At 42.2% G+C, this 22,994-nt stretch overlaps 2 protein-coding genes and 1 long non-coding RNA gene across 3 annotated transcripts; 2 read left to right on the top strand and 1 right to left on the bottom strand.

The window, feature by feature from the left end:
* Positions 1-82: 82 nt before the first annotated feature.
* Positions 83-11,253, top strand: LOC135557392 (CASP8-associated protein 2-like). Its single transcript, XM_064990615.1, is given in 12 exon segments — positions 83-449; positions 1,157-1,256; positions 2,529-2,606; positions 2,744-2,847; positions 2,985-3,059; positions 3,341-3,456; positions 3,658-5,486; positions 5,489-6,403; positions 7,005-9,906; positions 10,028-10,127; positions 10,263-10,313; positions 10,393-11,253. Coding segments are annotated over 11 exon segments (6,234 nt in total). The 5' UTR covers positions 83-449; positions 1,157-1,201; the 3' UTR covers positions 10,402-11,253.
* Positions 11,254-12,939: 1,686 nt separating this feature from the next.
* Positions 12,940-14,520, top strand: LOC135557165 (gap junction alpha-10 protein-like). The gene is made up of 2 exons (XM_064990373.1): positions 12,940-14,346; positions 14,482-14,520. The coding sequence occupies exons 1-2, from the start codon at positions 12,940-12,942 to the stop codon at positions 14,518-14,520; spliced, it is 1,446 nt and encodes a 481-aa protein (XP_064846445.1).
* A 3,209-nt stretch (positions 14,521-17,729) lies between these two features.
* Positions 17,730-20,633, bottom strand: LOC135557164 (uncharacterized). Its single transcript, XR_010458186.1, has 2 exons — positions 20,590-20,633; positions 17,730-19,380 (listed from the first exon to the last, which is right to left on the bottom strand). It is a non-coding gene; the product is annotated as an uncharacterized LOC135557164 (long non-coding RNA).
* Between the last annotated feature and the right edge of the window lie 2,361 nt (positions 20,634-22,994).

Below are 22,994 nucleotides of genomic sequence, written 5' to 3'. Positions count from 1 at the left end.
AAGCGACAGGCATACCTACTTGAGATAGATGCTTTTTGCTTTGGATAAATCTAAACAAATTTCATAAAAGACACCCAACAGCACAGATAGAACAAGGACATAGTTATAAATATATTTATTGGGAGGTTCCAATTAAAGATTATTCACAATTTAATGACAGCGTTTTCGAGGTGTGAAACTGTGGTGTCCTATGATTAGAAAGTATTTTATTGACTTTGGCTTTGATTGCGTCTGGCCTAAACAACAGGCTGTTTTTTATTTAATCATTTTATTTTGAATGCTTCAAAGTCCCGGAAGAGGCGCTGCATGTGTCTTGCAGAGACCGCGGGAAAATGTCGTTATTTCCTGCTCCCTGAAGAAGGTTGTCGAGTCGTCGCGACAGTGATTGTAAACACATGATAAAGAATAATAACATGCTAAACAACATTCTTAGAATCGATTGTCATATGGTGAGTAGATATTTTGTGTAAATTCACATTCCAAGGTTTTTTCATGATTTAATGTTCCTCCGTGTCTTGAGTTTGTAGATGGGTACGTTTGTGTGGGTCCCATAGCTAGCTAACATTAGCTGGCTTGAGTCAGTCCGCTAGCTAAAGTATTGTAACGGTAACTATTTTGTGTCATTCCATCATATCCTTGCCCTTGGTGCATGTGACGTTACAAGGAGCCGACATAGCTGATTTTAAGTTTGCTCAATGAACTACAAACATAATTGTTTTGTTGTTAACTAAATGACTGGCTAACTAAACAAGCTTACTAGCTACTCAATCTAGGCATTGGTACTAGTTAGTAGCTACCACCAACCCAGCAGAAGCCCTTGTGCTAGCCATTCCAGCCAGAGTAACATGTTTTGTAACGTTATGCTTCTTAGATCCTAGGTAGCTTGCTAGTTGTCATTAGGCAGCTTACTGTGAATAACTAGCTAAAGTAGTTGACATTTAGAAAGCTTACTGATAATTATAAGAGCTAGCTAGTTGTGTGATCATGCTACAAGATAACTTAACGTTACTTCTTTTAAAATCCAGGCATTAGTCTCTAGAAGGTCCAAATGTGTTGCTGATCACTTTTCCAATCGACCTCACCAATTTCAAGATATCTGGACTCTTTTGCAAGTAATGCATGGCTTGCCTCACAAATTATGCATCGTTTCTTCCAGCTACTTCCAGGTACATCTCTGAGCCATTGATTGAGCATCAGGAGAATGGAGGGGGATTTGATGGATGACGTGTATGGTGACCTCAGCCAAGACCACCATAGTGAGTACAATGCTACAACCTATTTCACTGTCCATAGATGGTGTTTTTTTTATTTCACCTTTATTTAACCAGGTAGGCCAGTTGAGAACCAGTTCTCATTGACAACTGCGACCCGACCAAGACAACGCAAAGCAGTGCGACAAAAACAACAACAGAGTTACACATGGGATAAACAAACGTACAGTCAATAAAACAATAGAAAAATCTATATACAGTGTGTGCAAATGTAGTAAGATTAGGGAGGTAAGGCAATAAATAGGCCATAGTGGTGAAACAATTACAATTTAGCATTAACACTGGAGTGATAGATGTGCAGATTATGATGTGCAAGTAGAGATACTGGGGTGCAAAAGAGCAAAAATAAATAACAATATGGGGATGAGGTAGTTGGGTGGGTTATTTACAGATGGGCTTCTGAAAGACATGGTACAACTTCCCTAAAGTACACTGAAGAAAAATATAAATGCAACAATTGCAAAGATTTTACCGAGTTAGTTCATATAAAGAAATCAGTTAATTTACATAAATTCATTAGTCCCTAATCTGTGGATTACTGATGACTGAATACAGATATGCAGTTGTTGGTCACAGATACTTTAATACATCCCCCTAAGGTTGAAAATCGAATTAGCATAATAATAAAAAACAATCCCCATAAAAAATCAGTTTAAGCTTGAGATGTTTTTTTGCATTGGATGCGTCTCATTGGATGCGTCTCAATCTGCCGTATCTGCCTATGGCGCACTTCTACATCTACGGTGAAAGTTGACAGAGCTAGAGCAGTGTTTGTCAGCTCCCTAAAAATCGGTCTTCTCACAAAATTGGCTGTAGCCGAGAGAAGTAAACAAAATTGTGCACAAAAATTGAGAGAAGCTTTTTGTGCATATGGAACATTTCAAAGATCTTTTATCTCGGCTCATGAAACATTAGACCAACACTTCCCATGTTGCGTTTTATATTGTTGTTCAGTGTAGTTACTGCCATGAGTTGATCTGTATTCTTATTGTATAACTGTTCTGTCACAAAGCACTCTTATGGAAAAGTATGAATTCTCCTATTCTCTCTTGTATTGTTCAGTAAGGGTCAAGCCATACCGGATTTATGCACTCAAAGAAAATACACATACCTATCTTATGTGGATCCCTTACTACATAAGCATATTATCTGTACTGTATCCAATAATACAAGGCATTTCTGCAGTAATATTATTCCATGTGATGAAATTACAGAAGTGCAATATGTGGATAACTTTGGGATACTTTTACCCCACAGATACCACAGCAGCTTTCAATGAAGACTCTGTGGATATTTATTTTGGTTTAGAAAGTCCAAAGATGAATTCGAGCGCAGGTAAACATCACTCAAACGCACACATTGGTTCTTTACGAGACTGTCAGATGTAAAAAATATATATAAGTAGAAAAGATACCCACGTTGCTGAAAAGAGAACTGATAACATACTTTGTATTTGTGCGATCTTATTACAGAAAGGAATTACACACTCCTCTCACCACAGAATCTGAAATATATGGATTTGTATGAAGAAATGATAACAGAGGAACAGCAGGACAGAGAGTCTTCCTACAATGAGGTGTGTACCATAATGCTTATCCAATTCATATATGCATTTTTTTTAAACCCCTGGGTTTGTCTTAAATGGAATGCTGGTACACAGCTCCTTTTCCCATTAGAAATTAATAACCATCAGTACCCCCTATCTCATTACAGTTGAGGACAAGATTCAATGCAGCACAAAGCCAAGTTGATGAGTTAATGAGAAGGTTGCAGCAGACTGAAACACAGGTTTGTAATAGAAAGTCTTAAGTGTCACTCATGTATTAGTAGTACCCCTTGAAATAATAATAACCAGTACTTGAAATAATAGTATTGTACAAATAAAAATGTTCCTTGACAATCATGAATGTGATTCTGTCGCGATGCAAAATTGGCAAAATTATTACATTGATTATCCCATTTACATTTTTAGTCATTTAGCAGACGCTCTTGTCCAGAACTAATTACATTACATTTAGTGTAAGTTAGTGTTACCACTTACGTGCTTGACATGCGTTTTCACTTTGAAGAATACAACGCTGAACACCGAGAACAGCCGCCTGAAGAAGAACATCTGTGCGCTCATCAAGACAGCTAAAATGGAGGTTGTGCGGAAGGATGAGGAGATAAATAGGTTGAGCCAAAGGTAAGTGTCTTGGACCTTCATATACACCTGTGAAGTGGTAATTCGTAGTTGGCAGGGTACTCACAGTTATTTAGGGATCTCCAACGGGGACAGGCAAGAACAAAAAATACACATTTTCTATGTACCCATTAGTCAAATGTATACTTTCTATGAACTATCTGTAAATCTAGGCATGTGAGTAAATTATGTTTCAACTTTTAGTTTCAGGCCAAGGAGGGGTCCTGTAGTTCACCATCAATCTCAGATGAACTGCCTGAGAAATCAAATTCCAACCCGACTGAATCCTACGGGGCCGTCTCAACTTAGCCAACCACAAGTCCCAAACCGACTGAATCCTACGGGGCAGTCACAACCTAGCCAACCACAAGTTCCAACCCGACTGAATCCTACGGGGCCATCTCAACTTAGCCAACCACAAGTCCCAAACCGACTGAATCCTACGGGGCAGTCACAACCTAGCCAACCACAAGTTCCAACCCGACTGAATCCTACGGGGCCATCTCAACTTAGCCAACCACAAGTTCCAACCCGACTGAATCCTACGGGGCCATCTCAACTTAGCCAACCACAAGTTCCAACCCGACTGAATCCTACGGGGCCGTCTCAACTTAGCCAACCACTAGTTCCAACTAGACAGAATCTTACAGGGCAGCCTCCACCAAGCCAACCCCCGGGTCCTAGACAGGATTGTGTTGTAAAGGATCTTAGCCAGCTCCTCTGTAAAGACAGAGATGTGGTCCACCCCCTTCTCCCTCCAACCCCCTCTGATGCAACAGTTTTCCGACCACCTCTTCCTGTCACTTCAAAGACCGCTAAAGGAGATTCAGAAGCTCCAGTGAAACGCACTGTTGGTAGTTCCAGCCAGGACTCTGTGAATAGACACCCTACACGTGAACTTGAGCCGAAACAAACCAAGCACAGAGAAGGCGGAGGTGGAAATCCGAGGCTGTCCGACTCAAATGAGCAGCGAAAATATAACTCCAAGTCAAGCAGATGCCCTCGTCTCTCAGATGTTGAGGTACGCAGGAGATCAGAGCGGGCCAAAAATCCAACCTCGGACATTTTGCATTGCACTGCTTCCTCTGAACGCACTTCCGAAGGATTGTCTAAAGATTGTGCAGCCTATCAATCAAAAGGTTCTAGTCGGCATTATCAGGAGCTCAGGCGTGATAAGGGTGATGGTAATAGGCATAGTAGAGGTACTAAAGACATTTCCTCTAACAGAAAGCATGCCTATTTGAACCAAGCCAGTGTCACTGAACGATCCAGTGAATCTTTTAATCGCAAGGGAGGGACAAGTCCTCCAAGGGACCGTCGAAGGAAAGAGGAGAGAAGAAGAGAGGATGAGGTCAGAAAAGAAAAGAATACATCAAAAAAATCAGGAGAAAGAAAAAGCACTTGTACAGAGAGAAGAAGAACAAAGGAAAGTGGCCGACGCAGTAAGGACAAGACAATGGACGACAGTAAAGTCGGGGGGCAAAAGACAGGTGAAAAGTCTGAATTTCTTCCATCTGAAGCTAAAGTGGCTGCGAAAAGCTCTGTAGAGGAAACCGGTCCAAACAGAAAGTTAAGTTTCATGGAAACTCTGAATCTTACCCTGTCACCAGTTAAAAAACCAAGACAGCTTGCTGAAACCAAGGAACGGGAGGGCACACCACCTGAGGAAGTTCCTGAAGACCAGTCAGCGGAAGACAGTGGACAGCCTGATCTAGACAAGTTACTCATCTTAGACGAAATCAACAGCAGTGTGGTAGAGACCGACGAGGTCTTCGAGGACCCAGTGGTACAGCCCTCTTCAGAAATCCCAATGTCTTCAGAACCTGGAAGTATTGACCTTAGACATACAGACAAAGAACCTTGTCAGGATGCTAACAAAGGTCTGACTGAGGCCACAGTGGCCAAAAAGCAACCTAAGTGCCAGTTAGAAGTGGGAGACACTATTGTCCAAGGTGTCTCTGAAGGTAAGCCTGAGCTGCCGGAGGCCACAGTGGATCAGAGGACTGAACCCACCACACCAGAACCTCTCAGGGGGTTAGTGTTTCAGCTCCAGACTGTGCCATTGTTTTGAGAACGCCACTGAAAAGCAGACCTGAAGAATGTGCCTCTGCGAATAAAGTGAGTGAGTCTGATGATTTTACTGCTGCTGCTGTCACTGCTCCTACTGTGGCTGGGAATTGTGGAAACAATTTAAATACTGACACTGGCCTATCGTCTAACGGATTTACCCCTGACCATTCAATGGAAAATGTCGTTCTTATTACTGAGAATTGGGTGTGTAAGCCAAACGGTAAAACTCCCAGTGCTTTGGTCTGTGAAAGTCAAGCTGTTGAAACTGTGACACATGTTCCACCCGCTGCTGTCTGCGTGGGACATCCTGCTGTTGAAGGTGTTCCAGGAAAAGAACCATCGGAATCTCTGCAATTGCCACTGCCTGCCTCTGTTATTTCAACCTCTAGTCTAGACGTGACAGCAGAGGTGCAAGGTCTTTCCAAGCATGGTGTTTCCAGTACGATTAGCATGGAGGTAATTCCAGAGATCTGCATTACATCTGAGATCGTTGAAGATGCCACAGAGATACCTCTGGAGTGTGAGAAAGAGAGGACTGTTGTGGAACAAGGTTCACCGTTGAGCGGTTTTGAAGTGTCTAAGGTGAGCAGCACAACGGGAGAGGTTTCACCATCAGCACAGCACAACAGTGGCTTGTCACAAACGCCAAAGAAGTCCCTCAATTCTGAGCCAAGTCACACAGAGAATGAGGACATGAATGTTGAGCCCTCTAGCTCCATTCCATTGGCCCATGATGAGAACTCGATGATGCTTACACTGGGCAGCCTTAAAGGTATTCCAGATGCCATCAGCCCACTCACAAGCCCAGTCCGTCCAATGAGGAAAAGCCATCAGCCGCCATGTCACAGCAAACCTGCTTACGTCAAGAGTCTTCGCAAAGGTAAGCATCACTTAGATGACAATTCATCACTTAAATGACAATGAACCTCGTATTCATTACAGCACCATACCCAGAGTCTACATGTACATCTAAGGCGCGTTTCAATGATATGTTGTTAAAAAGATGGGAAAGGTCCTAAAAATGCTTCTCTGTGACATAACAGGGTGGGATTATTATAATATTTTTTTTAAGTTGATTTTTCAAAGTCTGCAAGGAGTCTCTAGCCAGAGGGAAGAGTATTTTCTTGCTCCCCACATCACAGCGAATCTCAGGTTTAAAATGTTGCCATTTTGAATGATGTAATCGGGTAGAACTTTCAAAAGTTGTTTTCACGTGTAGACAATGGTATTGTCCTGGAGATGATAAAATGACGTTGGAAAGTGGTGGAGTTGCTCTTTAAGATATGTCACCATGGTTATGGTTAAGATTTTATTAATTTTATGAAAATGTTTAATTATTGTCAAAGTTAAGAAGATGCAGCAATAGCCTATGTTTGTAATCATCTGCCTAATTCCATGACACTGAATTTACTTTGTCAACATAGGCCTACAGGTTATGCCTTTTACTTAGCTAATGAAACCAAAAATCTTGTATTTGACAGAGTTTACCATTGCTGCTGGGGATCCCAATTCAAAGAAGTTAGATGTGAATATGGAGAACAAGAATCCTGGCCGCTCCATTGCAAGTGCTACACAACAAGCTGTGGATCGGGCTTCTGTCCGTTCTTCCAGCCCTGAGGATGAATTGGAAGAGGGTGAAATTCTTAGTGAAGGGGAAGAAACTCCATTCACGCCAAGTTCTCCAGCCAAAACGGTTAGGCCCACAAGCACGGTTAAAAGTCAACAAATTCCCAAGTCATCCCCTAGGCTTTCCAAGAAGTCGCTTGACGAGAAAGGGAATTCTAAACTCTTAAGTAAAACCTTGATTTCACCAGTTGGAAGCCCCATGTCAAAAGCTCGCTATAAAACGGTTCAACCTCTGTTACCCAAAGCTGCCTTGTGTACCGTGGAGGAGGTTATGGCCATGTTTGTAAAGATCCGCTATGCATGCAGGAAAAAGTACATGAAGCTTCGTTCAACCTTCTCTAAGGAACGCTTCTGTGGTGTTATGGACATGTCCCTTGACTCTTTTACAGACTTTGTTGATAGTGTCAGCTTTACTAAACTATGCAGCCAAGAAGATGACCTCAAAGTGAAATTGAAGAACAACATAATGTCTGTTTTGAGTAAGTTATCAAATAATGGCATTGTCAACCGCATCTTTGACCAGGAACCACTTAATATGAAGTCGAAACTGTGGGAATTTGTGAATGTGCAGTTAGACTTCTTATTCAAGGAAATTCAGACTGCTCTGAGAAGTGTTTGCAAATCCTCAAATGGAAACCAGTCTGCAGGAGCTGAAAAAAGGGACTTGAGTCTCTCCAAGCAGCCAGTGAAGTCCCCCAAGCAGCCAGTGAAGTCCCCCAAGCAGCCAGTGAAGTCCCCCAAGCAGCCAGTGAAGTCCCCCAAGCAGCCAGCGAAGTCCCCCAAGCAGCCAGCGAAGTCCCCCAAGCAGCCAGTGAAGTCCCCCAAGCAGCCAGTGAAGTCCCCCAAGCAGCCAGTGATGTCATCGGTGTCCACAGCCTCTAAACTTAAAAGACCGCAGGGAGCGGTACAAAAAACTAGTTGTGTGTCCAGAACATCGGCAAGTAAAAGACCGCGAGAGGAATTAACAGAGTGTGTTGAACCCAACATAAAAAGAACCAGGGCTCAGACTCTCCCCCCTTGCAAAACCGGTCTTGGAAGAGGCAAAAATATTAAAATGTCATTTGAAGAAGACAAGGAATCAGAGCCTCAAACCTCAGATCATCCTCTTATGCAACCTCCTTTGCAACACGGGTTAGAGATCTCATCATCAAACAGCCCTTTGTCTGCTGAGAAAACAGCTGCCTATGTTCGCCGGCTGTCTCAAAATGGCTCACTCCATGACAAGTCTGACTTCGAAATCCTCACAGAACAGCAAGCCTCAAACCTAACATTCAACCTGGTGACAGACTCCCAGATGGGAGAGATCTTCAAGTGTCTGTTACAAGGGTCTGATCTGCTAGAAACTAATGTCTCAGCTGGGGACAATCAGGGCTGGCCTCTTGGTACTCCTCGGAAAGGAGAGCGCTTCCGAGGCGTTACCACCCCAAGCAAAGTTTGTACCACAACCAAAGTTGGTACTCCCTCTAAAGTCATTGCCACATGGTCTTCTATTTCACCTTGCAAGTTTTCCTCTCTAAATTCAAAAGTCCAAATTCCACTAAATCCAGCTTTGTTGGATGAGAGTTGCATGTTAGAGGTGCCCTCCAGCCTACCAGAAGACAAAATGACATCGCAGTCCAGTGTGTTCTCGCAGAGATCTTATTCCATTTTGGCAGAAGATCTGGCTGTCTCACTCACAATTCCTTCGCCTCTCAAGTCTGACAGTCACCTCAGCTTCTTGCACCCAGCCAGCGTGGAGCCCATGTCTGCTCCAGATAGTGTCATCAGTGCACATTTCAGTGAGGATGCTCTTATGGATGGGGAAGACGCTACAGAGCAGGACATTCACCTTGCTCTGGACACAGACAACTCCAGCGGTGCGTCAAGCGGTGGTGGCAGGACTAGGGAGGCTCCTGTTAACCCCCTGTTTCACTTCAAGCCTCACTTGCCCATGCAGGCAGTAGTGATGGAGAAGTCAAATGATCATTTCATTGTGAGGATACGGCATGCAAACACTAGCCCAGACATCAACTCCAACAACTCAGGTGTCAACTTCACCAACCTAGGCATCAACTGCACCAACCCAGGCATCAACTTCTCCAACCTAGGCAACAACTCCACCAGCCTAGTGGTCAACCCCACATGCCTAGGAATTAAATCAACAAGCCAAGGAGTCAACTCTTCAAGCCCAGGAAGTGTAAACTCTACCTACCCAGGAAATAACTCCACCAACAAAGACACAAACTCAAGCTACCCATGTGTCAACTCCACAAGCCCACAAGCCAACTGCACCAACCCAGGCATCTACCCCATAAGTGCAGACATCAATCCAAGGGCTGTCTCAAGCCCTCAAACACCACCAGGAGAAGAACAACATGGCAAAGACCAAGGAAAAACTCCTTCTAAAACCCATTTTTCGAAGGCCAGTCCTCCTTTCTACCTTTCCACAAGCACCGAAACAGCATCTGCGCTATCTTCACCATGCCTCACCATCATAGAAGACACACCGGAGAGGGACCACAGCAAGGGTAAGACGGGGAAAAAGCGGACAAGGCACCACGTCGAAATGAAAGCAAAGCGGCCTAAAAAGGAGGTGATCTCTGAGAAGATCAAGCATAAAAAGAAGTCCTCAAAAAGGGCCAAAGGAAAGGAGACTAGAAGCTCCAAGAGCGAGAGAAGTAAAGTCACTACTCCACCCCAATCTACCCCATCACCCAACAGCCTGTCTGCCAAGAATATCATCATAAGAAAGGGGGCAGTGGTGGTGACTTGGACAAGGTGAGTTGGGTTTTAACATTCATGCCTTTTTGTTTACGTACCATCTTGCATGTTAGCTGTTGGGGAGTCTTCAAGGTCAAGTGTCATGATGTTCACTGAAAACCTTCATTTTCTTTTAAAGGGATGAAGACCGAGATATTCTCCTCGCGCTGAAGATGAAAGGTGCCTCTCCAGATACTTTCTCTTCCCTATCGGAGAAGATGAACAAGACACCCGCTCAGGTATGCTGTGTTTGGAGTTTTCTTTTTCATAGTAATGGAATTCTATGTTTTTGATTTGAGACTAGTAGTTATTGCTGAGCATTAATGTCGGTTCTGTATATTTGAGTATTTAAAAAATATATATATATCTTTTAGATTGCAGAGAGATTTTCCCAGCTGATGAAGCTTTTTAAGAAGAAGAAGATGGCAAGTTGACTTTCCAGAATCGTAGAATTTTTCTTCATTCAATGAAGATTTCATGTACTATGCTTTTTTTTTTACTCAGATGTCGTAAGGTCAAGGCTCGAATTTCCCATTTGACGAATGAGCAGAAGCAGATCATCTGAATTTGATCCCTGTAATTGATGGCCCTGGAACATATGAAGGCCAAACCAACTAGATCTCAAACTGAATTTTTTATTTTTTGTTTGTTTGATGGGTGGTCAGCAAGGATCAGAATATCCTTGAGGTAACATCCACACAGGCTTCAATGTATCATCTCCCCACAGCCTAAATGAATACAGCTCGTATAAGCTGTTTTGGTACATCTGCACTAGTATTTTTTTCTTTTTGTTTGCGTTAAATCTAATCTACCATGTTGATCCTGGGCAATATCCCATATCAACTTCACAACTCTTAATATGCCCCAGCAAGTTTATATCGTATGTGGAGTTAAACACTGCTGTAATCATACATTTAATCTGAACTAATTGACACATTTTAGCAGTAAATGGCGAGTTGTCTCTGATACTTTTATGGAGCATTGTCATATGTACTAAAGTTACATTTTATACAGCGTCTGGGGGGGGGTGTTTGGAAATAAAGATTGGAACTACAATTCAGGTCACATTTATATCTTATTTAATGCTGTATGGTCACATGGCAGAAAGTACATTTTACTGTACGGTATGTCAACAGTATTCTATTTTGGATATATATTGTACTGACTTCAAGATGGTCAGTTTAAATGAATAAATAAGGCTTACACGTTCCATTTTATGTACGATTCAAGGTGATATGTTTATAGAAATTAAGGATTTTAAGGGGAACATTTCCTGTCAGATTTTTGGTTGGTTGGTTTGGATGAGTGACTACCTGGTACACTGTATATTGTGCATATTTTGGTTTTTGTAAATAAAGTGTATTTATTTAACTTGGTTTTGATTTATTAATGGAAATTGAACTCAATGACTACTTACCACCCAAATGAGTACAGCATATTTTAGGCACATTCTCAACTGCTGCTTAGGTTTTATTAGCAACAGGCAGCATATCTTCTGGCCAAAAGTATGGAAGCTTCATGGTCATAGTTCAGCACACTTATTTTTGCTGCAACAGCTGTCATGGGATATTGTTCATTAATAATGAATCCTTCTGGAGGGCAATGTTTCAAGGTAATACATGCTCTAATATAAATATCCAGAAACTGGGCCACGAAGTATGGGAATTGAGGTTAGTGCCTAGGGATGTACTTGCATTAGCTCACTGAAACAAAGTTGAATGAAGTTGGTTATAGCAGAGTGATTGTAAGGACACCTTCTCTTTCATGAGAAATTAATGTCATGGAATGGGATCATGGGCTTGAGACTCACATTTGGGTGTATTAAAGGGATATTTCACAAATATGTTTTGGATTCCTTACCCTGTAAACAGTCTAGGGAGAAAGTATGACAGCAATCCGGGCTTTGGTATTGTTTAACTGGCCGCTAATGTAGGTAACATTGACTTGCGTTGGATTTGTACCACAAATGCTAAAAAGTTAGCCTTTGAAACGGCCAGGTAAACAAAACCAAAGCATAGATTGCTGTCACACCTTGTCCATCGACTGTTTATAGGGTAAGGAAACCAATATGCCATGCTATAATTTGGGTGGACAATCCCTTTAATGGTGGCTATTGCAACCACACAGTACCACGCAATGTAAAAGTAAGTATTCAATACATTCCATAATTGATTTTTCTTTCCAATGATTAAATTGTTAACTCATTTCTAGGAATCTAAATGGGCTACTAAATATCAATGGAAACCATGTGAATATGTTGTTCTAATTGTGTCATCTGTTAACAGTTTTCATTTATTTAATTAACAGTACTTTTGGGGAGGTCTGGTTGGTCTGTTGCCAGACTAGTCCAGTGCCTCAAATAGCCCACCGTGCAGTGAACTATGAGATGGGGCATGACTCGTTGAGCATTCTGTCTGGCCCAATAGATTGTTTGACTTGGTCATTTGAAAACATTTAGTTAGCAGATTTAGATCATATATAAACATAACACCAGCATACAGTGAAGATCAAGAGCTATTTGGAAAGTAAAAATAGCATGCATTTGACATGTATTGGAAATTCAAAGCTAGGCCGTCAGCTGATTGGCGCTGTTGGTAACGTTACATGTCCTGCCATCAACAACTGTGTGGTAAAACAAGCCCCAGGCCATTGTCCCGTCGCTTGGTGGATCGATCCTCGCAATCTATGAATCCTGCTTGCAACAGATTGGCGATACACTCACTGTAGCGATTCTCAGAGATCGCCTATCTCGTCAATGGGTGGAAACTAAACGTACATTCTACCAAATATTCAGGTATTTCTGAAGCAAGTGGAACACACAACCGAGTTGACATGTAAGTTGTTTCTTACTCTTAAATCCTTTATTTTGACATTGCATGCTTGAACAGTCTACATTTGAAAGAGGACAATTGCATTGGAATCATGAAAAATATACACACTAAACTATGAAAAATGTGCTTATCCTGTGAGGTATTTATAAAATATCATGGCCCAGTGGAAATTCATGTATGTAAAATCTTTTTTATAGCATAAGGATATGTGACTCAGAAGATGGGGGATTGGAACTTGTTGGGGAGTATCTTAGAAGAGGTACATATTCATTCAACCATCGTGGGAAAAATCTGGCTAACCATCCTTTTTATATTCCGGATGCTCGTTCTTGGTGTGGCAGCAGAGGATGTTTGGGACGATGAGCAGAGTGAGTTTGTGTGCAACACGGACCAGCCTGGGTGTAAGAACGTGTGCTACGATGATGCATTCCCCATTTCTCTTATCCGATACTGGGTGTTACAAATCATTTTCGTGTCCTCTCCCTCTCTGGTATACATGGGACATGCACTGTACCGTTTGAGGGCCCTTGAAAAAGAGAGACACAAGAAAAAAGCCTTCCTGAAAGCGGAGCTAGAGGGCGCTGAGCCCGTTCACGAGGACAGACAGAGGATAGAGAGGGAGCTGAGGAAGCTGGAGGAACAGAAGAGAGTAAGGAAAGCTCCACTCAGGGGCTCCTTGCTGCGCACATATGTTTTCCATATCTTGACGAGGTCAGTGGTGGAGGTTGGCTTCATAGTGGGACAATATGTGCTGTACGGAGTTGGATTGGATCCTTTGTACAAATGTGAGAGATTGCCTTGCCCGAACAGTGTGGATTGCTTTGTGTCCAGACCAACTGAGAAGAACATTTTCATGATCTTCATGCTCGTCATCGCTGGGGTTTCTTTGTTCTTGAATCTCCTCGAGATATTCCACCTGGGAGTGAAAAAAGTCAAGCAAAGTCTGTATGGAAATAAAGGTACAGATGACGAAAGCTTATTAGTGTTCAGGTCCAAGAAAAACTCCATGGTCCAGCAGGTGTGTGTCCTCACAAACTCATCACCCCAAAAGATGATGCAACTCACTCAGACGGCCTACACAATGGTCCCTAACAGCCACGTGGATGCTATCCCCTTGTACCTGCATTCGGTAGCTCCTCACAACGATAGTGGTGGCACCAACGACTCAGAGCAGTACCTCAGACAGACTGAGCTCCAGTCCCTGCGACAGCTGAGGACTGTGGAGCACCACTACACTCTGGACCAGAGGAACCACTCATGCAGCAGTGACGACTCCAACGGGCCTAAAGGCTCAGGCCATCCCAGGCACGGCGGAGCACAGCCACGGCCTTCCCTTATGGCCAGCCATATGGAGATACCAGCAGCCCTGTGGAAACAGCTACGCAAACAGAGCCGGGTCAGCGCTCTGCAGGATTACAGTGACATGAGTGATTCACCTGACAGTGGTCACTATCCCACGGGGAGGAAGGCTAGTTTCATGTCCCGAGGACTCTCACAGACCAACCTGGACAGTCCTTCTGATAGCCCGAACTCCGGGAGTGGGACGGACACAGAGGCCAAGCGTATCGCCCAAGGAGAGAGCCCACCTATGACCCCGCCTCCAGCCAGTGGACGAAGAATGTCAATGGTAAGTAGAACTATTACACAACACAATTTTTTTTAATGGAGGATGCATTGTAGGATTCTCATCATGTGTTTCTAAGGCTAAGATTCGGATTAAATAACTACTGACTAACTCATGTTGCATATTTCAATCTTTCAGAGCATGATTCTGGAACTGTCTTCAATCATGAAAAAGTGATAATTGGCTGAGGGACCAGAAGGATCTGGGGACACTGATCACGAAGCAACATTCCCCTTCTAATTGTATTCATAATAACATGTGTATTGTGGATGAGCAGTAAACGCATTAGTATAGTTACACTGAACAAAAATATAAATGCATCATGCAACAATTTCTAAGATTTTACTGAGTTACAGTTCACATAAGGACATCAGTCAATTGATAGAAATCCATTAGGCCCCAATCTGGATTTCACATGACTGGGAGTACGGATATGCATCTGTTGGTCACAGATACTCTACCTTAAAAAAAAAAATTAGGGGCGTGGATCAGAAAACCAATCAGTGTCTGTTGTGACCACTATTTGCCTCATGCAGCACGACATCTTCTTCGCATAGAGTTGATCAGGCTGTTGATTGTGGCCTGTGGAATGTTGTCTCCTCTTCAATGGCTGTGCGGATTTGCTGGATATTGACGGGAACTGGAACACGCTGTCATACACGTTGATCCAGAGCATCCCAAACATGCTCAATGGGTGACATGTCTGGTGAATATGCAGGCCATGGAAGAACTGGAGGTCAGCTTCCAGGAATTGTGTACAGATCCTTGCAATAAGGGGCCATGTATTATGCTGAAACATAAGGTGATGGCGGCGGATGAATGGCACGACAATGGGCCTCAGGATCTCATCGAAGTATTGGTAGCTTATGTCTACCCATACCATAAGCCCCCTCCAATCTTGTTTTGGAGAATTTGGCAGTGCATCCAACCGGCCTCACAACCGCAGACGATGTGTAACCACGCTAGACTAGGACTTCCACATCCGGCCTCTTCACCTGTGGGATCGTCTGAGACCAGCCACCTGGACAGCTGATGAAACCGTTTCAGGGAAGCTCAGCTGCGTGCTCGTCATCCTCACCAGGGTCTTGACCTGACTGCAGTTTGGTGTCATAACTGACTTCAGTGGGCAAATGCTCAGTTTTGATGGCCACTCGCACGCTGGAGAAGTGTGCTCTTCACGGATGAATCCCGGTTTCAACTGTACCGGGTAGATGGCAGACAGCGTGTATGGCTTGGTGTGGGTGAGTGGCTTGCTGATGACAACGTTGTGAACAGAGTGCCCCATGGTGGTGATGGGGTTATGGGAAGAGAAATGAACATTCAATTATCTGGCAACAGCTCTGGTGGACATTCCAGCAATCATTATGCCAATTGCACGCTCCCTCAAAACTTGAGACATCTGTGGCATTGTGATGTGACACAAAACTTCACATTTTAGAGTGGCCTTTTATTGTCCCCAGAACAAGGTGCACCTGTGTAATGATCATGCTGTTTGACCAGTATCTTGATATGCCATACCTATCAGGTGGATGGATTAAATGGGAGGAGAAATGCTCACTAAGAGGGATGTAAACAAATTTGTGCACAACATTTGAGAGAATTAAAGTTTTTTGTGCGTAATGGAACATTTCTGGAATCTTTTATTTCAGCTCATGAAACATGCGACCAACACTTTACATGTTGCATTTATATTTTTGTTCAGTGTATGTTTGCTTGGGTAGTTCTAATTTCACATTTTTGATATGTCACATGCAATCTTTGCAAGAAATATCTGTGGCATCAAATGTAATTGCATTCGTGGAATTTTATATTTTTTTGTCAAAGTGATATGACTGCAAGCTACTTGTAGTGACATTTTGCTAAAAGACAGTCTTCTCATAAGATGAGAATTCAACATTTTGATTGATAATACATGTAAAACATTGTGGGATATGATGATAAACTCCACCATGTACATATTTGATCTCAAAATGTAAATAGGATTATTTATTAAAGCACTTTGATATTGTTTATCCTACAGAACGATGGTAAAGTTGGAGATGGAAGTGCTCTTCAAATTGAACAAAATGTGAATTTATTGATGAATATCTTGAAATGTTCTGTGAACCCTGCATTGGATGCTTTACAAAAAAATGTAATACAATATCTTCAACTTTCTTGATATCGTTGAGAAATCTATAACCTGTTTGCTTATACATAATGCTTTTCTAGGATCTGATGTACAACTATTCAAATGCAAATATGTCACATCCAAAATTATTGGCACCCTTGATAAACAATGACTGTATAAAATTATATAATTACAAATACTGAGCTATATTGTATGCTGAAGAGAATTTTAATATGATTTTATTTTATACTAATACAATTGCTCAGAGAACAATATTTTGTTTAACAAGTAATATGAAAAAATCTCAAAAAGGTATGTGTCAAAATTATTGGCACCCATTTTCAATACGTTGTGCACCCTCCCCTTGCAAGGATCACATCACTGAGCCTTTTTCTATAATGTTTTATGAGATTGAAAAACACATTGGGAGGGATATTAGACCATTCCTCCATACAGAACCTTTCCAGACCCTTGATATCCTTCATCTGTACTTATGGACAGCCCTCTTCAATTCAAACCACAGGTTTTCAATGAAGTTCAAGTCCAGAGACTGAGATGTTGATTTTGTGGTGTGTTTTGGGTGATTATCTTGCTGGAAGGTCCACTTGCGACCAGTGTCCTGGCAGAGGAAACCAGGTTTTTGTCTAAAATATCCTGGTACTTGGCAGAGCTCATGATGCCATGGACATTAACAAAAGGCCCCAGTAACAGTGGAAGCAAAACAGCCCCATAACATCAAATATTCACCACCATATTTTACAGTAGGTATGGGGTATTTTCTGCATATGCATCCTTCTTTCGAAGCCAAACCGATCACTGGTGGGCGTGGCCAAAGAGCTTTATTTTAATCTCATCTGACCATAGTACCTGGTTCCAACCCAAGTGCCAATGCCATTTAGCAAACTTCAGGTGTTTACAATTGTTGGTTGCTCACAATACAGGCGTTTAAAAAAAAAAATAGAAACCCTTCCAAATAGCCTTTTGGCTTGGAGGTGGCATTCTGTAACTCTCCAACTGTGGCTCTTGGACTTTTCTTTGCCTCCCAAACCATCTTTCTCACTGTCCAAAGGGACAAGAAACACTTGGGCCCTCTTCTTATGTGACTACTTTACACCTTATTTCAAATCTGATATGATTTTAATCAGATAGTCCATATGCCTTTGATTAATTTCGAATTACACCTTAAAAGTACAGATTATGATTTAGTGAAAGAATACAACGAAGTAAACAATATTTATTTGCATTTGCAGATATAAAAAAAAGGACAAAAATAATGTACACGATATGATTCTTTATTTCATAAACAGAAATGGTGTCTAGACAAAAATGTCATTTATATAACACTAGCAATTGAAATTAATGAAAAGGGGGTTTACGCAACACCGTATTTACAATGGTTGTTAAAGTCATTTGAATTCATTAGGGGTTGTGTAGCATTTAAAAATGAACAAGGTAAGTAGAGAATAAGCAAATAGCAGTTATTTCAAATTGACAATATTAACACAAAACAGTCTTCTAGAAAAACGGGAGAGAAAAACAACTTTGTGACTACAAGCTTAAGAGTTATTACATTTAAAAAAATGATGCACCAAAATCTACTAATACAATAATCCATATAATCTGTGTAAAAAGCATGTAAAAAAAACACCTGATGCAGTTTGCTGATACAGTCATTGACCAATTATGGACAAAAAGGATTTCACAGGTAGATAAGTGTGAGAACGTCCGCACTGGTGGTTACTCAGAAATGGGGGGCGTAGGCCCCTGCATACACTCACTTCACTTGAATGTGAACTATGGCCTCTGCAAGTTCTAAGGCAAAAATCGGAGGTGCACTTGTATCCGTGTAACTCTGAAACATCCCCAGTTGAATGAAAAGACAAGTTGAGGAAACACTGTTTTCTGTTTACAAACGTAAAAACACTAACCATCAGTCCAATTGTAAGCCACCAATTTCTATATACATGGCAAATTGAATAAACACAACTTTTTTGTAAACATATTTAACTTTTCTTTTACTCCTAAAATGGTCTCGGCCTGTGCATGTAATCAGGATACCAGTATACTGTATTATAAAGTTGAGCAATTTGTGAAAAAGGCAAGTTTTGTTGGTCTTTTCAAAACAACAACCTTTGGAGTTGGAGAGACAGTTTTTTTTCCCCAGAGAAGCAGCACAGAAAAACTAAAACAAACAAAAGTTAAACTAAACAAGAAAATATCCACCAACTAATAACCAAAGCCAGTTAACAAATCAAATTACATGGATTTTTGTTGTTGTTGTGTGTTTGGCTTGTAAAAAAACTGCAGAGGTAAAGAACTTGAGAGAAATCCAACCAATAATGAAATGTATTACCAAAACATAATTCATATTTGTACTCCAATGTATTGTGTACTCTCTGCAGTCTCTTGATGGGGTTGATCTGTATTGGGCCAAGCTCATTACACAGTATTTGCATTGGTAGAAATAAGCTTCGGGAATATAAAACCAGAGTTTAAAGCTATACTTTCACACACCCATAGCAAAGCCAAAAACATCAAAGCAAACATAAAAACCAGCTAAAAGTTACAAACATCTGCTTCAAATTCAGAAATTGAGAAATAAAACACTTGGCACCCTGAGACGATATACAAGAGCAATGACTGATCCTGGTTAAAGTTAAACCAGACAATTGAGATGATGACACAACAAGCTTATTTCACCTGGAATGCTTGGGGGAGGAGGGGGGGGGGGGGGGTGCTCTACTTTCAACCACTGGTCACCATAGTAACACCACACATGGCATATCAGGCATGGAGCAGCTCTCTCAAGGCTAGAGGGCTAAGAGGTATGGACTGGACTGTCAAATGACTGGAGGGATGGTGCTGCTTTAAAAACTCTTCATGTATCTGCATCCACCCAACCAGCCTTTACATGAATCCAGGGGGCTCTTTTGGTAGAGCAAAAAACAATGATGAGGAATTAGAAATGTTACGCACAGTAGCCTACACACCAGAAATATGCTATGCACAGAACATCAACAGTAATCATAATAGCATTATAAGGACATCTACAAACAGATAGAAGGATATCTATTGGTATAGCTTTGATGGAGGACAATATAAACCTGATGCATTTCAATACATTTTCCCAAAATATGACATTTGTCAAAGTGTAGCCTAATGAGTGCTTTTCTGGTGGAACGTCATGCTTTTCACTTTTTACTTCAAAAAAACGAGTACGAAAAAGTCGGAATTGCATATGGTTTGCACAAATGTCCACTTGAATCCACCCATCTTTAGTTTTATGTTTTGTATCTAATAATGGGGATGAATACCGTTCCACTTCAGTGACGGTTTATGAATCAGAGCAAAGTGGAAAAAGAACCTCGCAAACAACAATTTCAACAGGCAATCACAACTGCTCGAGACTGAAGCCTTCGAGCAAGGATGCCGTTACGACATGCATGGTGTGTGTGTGTGTATGTATTCATATTTGTGCGTATGCTTGTGGTTCTCTGTGTGAGACTGTATATGAGTCTCGCCGCAACCTTAGGGAAACCTATGTGTATGGCCAAATAATCAGACTAGCAACCACACCGCAAAACACAGAGCACTCTTAATACCACACGGTTTGTTCTCAGTCAGGACTGGTTGGAGAACTACATAACTGTGTCCAACAGGGGGCAGCAGAGTAACGCCAATGGGAATTTGCAGACTCCTCAATATATACAGTTATATTATCGCTCTTTCCTGACAAACTGTATAGCTTCTCTATGAAGTGCTATTAGAACTAGTTATAACTGAGCATCCGGTGCTGGAAGGAAAGAGCCTGAATTGAGCCCAGATCCATTAGGAGAAAGCATCCTTGGTAAATAGAAATACTTTGTGTCTGTTTTTGTTGTTGTTGCAGACAGAATAGCTATCCCTCAGCTTGAGAAGATGTCTACTCACACATTCCTTGGCAACATTGAAACATATAACACTGAAGAAATCCAAAGGGTGCCTGTGAGAGTTTTCCCCATCGTACATATAGCATCTTCAAACACAGATAAGGAGAAATAAAGTTTCCTCAAAAACACAACAAGCTGAAACTCGTTTTCACATTTGTCAAATTTTGAATGGATGTGGCTTGAGCCACTGGTTAATAACATACTTACACGGTCCGTGCCAGCAACATCCAATTGTCATGCAAGGGGCTCTGAAATGAATGTACGTGTGTGTGTGTGTGTGTGTTTTGTGTGCGTGTCAAGCTGATTTCCTGAGTTTAAGGACACCCACCCTTATGGGGAATTTTCCTTTGGGCAGGAAACAGCAAAGCAAATATTTCCCCTTAGCAAAAACCCCAGTGAAAAGAAACGTCTAAGCCTCTACTTGTATAATATTACTGTGACAGTCACCATGCTCCATACTATATACATTATACGTTCTGCCCAAGCAAGCACTTGAAAGTTACCATTACAACATCCAATTACAATTGTATTGCTGATGTGTGGGAACCAGGATTGGGGTTAATTCCTTTTCCATTTCAGTTAATTCAGAAAGCAAACCAAATTGCAATTCCAATTTCACATTTTCCTCATTGAAAAGCCTTCAAGAGAGTTGGAATTCAGTGTACTTCCTGACTGGAATTGAAATGGAATTGACCCTAGTACTTCCGGCGCCGACAGAGATGGCCGCCTCGCTTCGCGTTCCTAGGAAACTATGCAGTTTTTTGTTTTTTTACGTGTTATTTCTTACATTAGTACCCCAGGTCATCTTAGGTTTCATTACATACAGTCGAGAAGAACTACAGTATATAAGATCAGCGTCAACTCACCATCAGTACGACCAAGAATATGTTTTTCGCGACGCGGATCCTGTGTTCTGCCTTACAAACAGGACAACGGAATGGATTGCATGCAGCGACCCAAAAACGACTCCGAAAAAGAGGGAAACGTGGCGGTCTTCTGGTCAGACTACGGAGACGGGCACATCGTGCCCCACTTCCTAGCATTCTTCTTGCCAATGTCCAGTCTCTTGACAACAAGGTTGATGAAATCCGAGCAAGGGTAGCATTCCAGAGGGACATCAGAGACTGTAACGTTCTGTGCGTCACGGAAACATGGCTCACTGGAGAGACGCTATCCGAAGCGGTGCAGCCAACGGGTTTCTCCACGCATCGCGCCGACAGAAACAAACACCTTTCTGGTAAGAAAGGGGTGGGGGTGTATGCCTTATGGCTAACGAGGCATGGTGCGATGAAAGAAACATACAGGAACTCAAATCCTTCTGTTCACCTGATTTAGAATTCCTCACAGTCAAATGTAGACCGCATTATCTACCAAGAGAATTCTCTTCGATTATAATCACAGCCGTATATATCCCCCCCCAAGCAGACACATCGATGGCTCTGAACAAACTTTATTTAACTCTTTGCAAACTGGAAACCATTTATCCGGAGGCTGCATTCATTGTTGTTGGGGATTTTAACAAGGCTAATCTGAAAACAAGACTCCCTAAATTTTATCAGCATATCGATTGCGCAACCAGGGGCGGAAAAACCTTGGATCACTGTTACTCTAACTTCCGCGACGCATATAAGGCCCTGCCCCGCCCCCCTTTCGGAAAAGCTGACCACGACTCCATTTTGCTGATACCTGCCTACAGACAAAAGCTAAAAAACGAAGCTCCCACACTGAGGTCTGTCCAACGCTGGTCCGACCAAGCTGACTCCACACTCCAAGACTGCTTCCATCACGTGGACTGGGACATGTTTCGTATTGCGTCAAATAACAACATTGACGAATACGCTGATTCGGTGTGCGAGTTCATTAGAACGTGCGTTGAAGATGTCGTTCCCATAGCAACGATTAAAACATTCCCTAACCAGAAACCTTGGATTGATGGCAGCATTCGCGTGAAACTGCTTTCAATCAGGGCAAGGTGTCTGGTAACATGACTGAATACAAACAATGCAGCTATTCCCTCCGTAAGGCTATCAAACAAGCTAAGCGTCAGTACAGAGACAAAGTAGAATCCCAATTCAACGGCTCAGACACAAGAGGCATGTGGCAGGGTCTACAGTCAATCACGGACTACAGGAAGAAATCCAGCCCAGTCACGGACCAGGATGTCTTGCTCCCAGGCAGACTAAGTAACTTTTTTGCCCGCTTTGAGGACAATACAGTGCCACTGACACTGCCTGCAACGGAAAAATGCGGTCTCTCCTTCACTGCAGCCGAGGTGAGTAAAACATTTAAACGTGTTAACCCTCGCAAGGCTGCAGGCCCAGACGGCATCCCCAGCCGCGCCCTCAGAGCATGCGCAGACCAGCTGGCTGGTGTGTTTACGGACATATTCAATCAATCCCTATACCAGTCTGCTGTTCCCACATGCTTCAAGAGGGCCACCATTGTTCCTGTTCCCAAGAAAGCTAAGGTAACTGAGCAAAACGACTACCGCCCGTAGCACTCACTTCCGTCATCATGAAGTGCTTTGAGAGACTAGTCAAGGACCATATCACCTCCACCCTACCTGACACCCTAGACCCACTCCAATTTGCTTACCGCTCAAATAGGTCCAC

This window comes from Oncorhynchus masou, chromosome 16 (assembly GCF_036934945.1).
Source record: "Oncorhynchus masou masou isolate Uvic2021 chromosome 16, UVic_Omas_1.1, whole genome shotgun sequence".
In the NCBI taxonomy this organism is placed as follows: Eukaryota; Metazoa; Chordata; class Actinopteri; order Salmoniformes; family Salmonidae; genus Oncorhynchus; species Oncorhynchus masou.
The sequence above is the reverse complement of the archived record's forward strand: the minus strand, read 5'-3'. Positions and strand labels throughout refer to the sequence as shown.

Excerpts from the sequence above, each read along its gene's own strand:
- LOC135557165 (XM_064990373.1), top strand. The coding sequence starts at position 12,940 with ATGGGGGATTGGAACTTGTTGGGGAGTATCTTAGAAGAGGTACATATT. Across the intron at positions 14,347-14,481 it reads GTGGACGAAGAATGTCAATG|AGCATGATTCTGGAACTGTC; the intron begins GTAAGTAGAACT and ends TCAATCTTTCAG.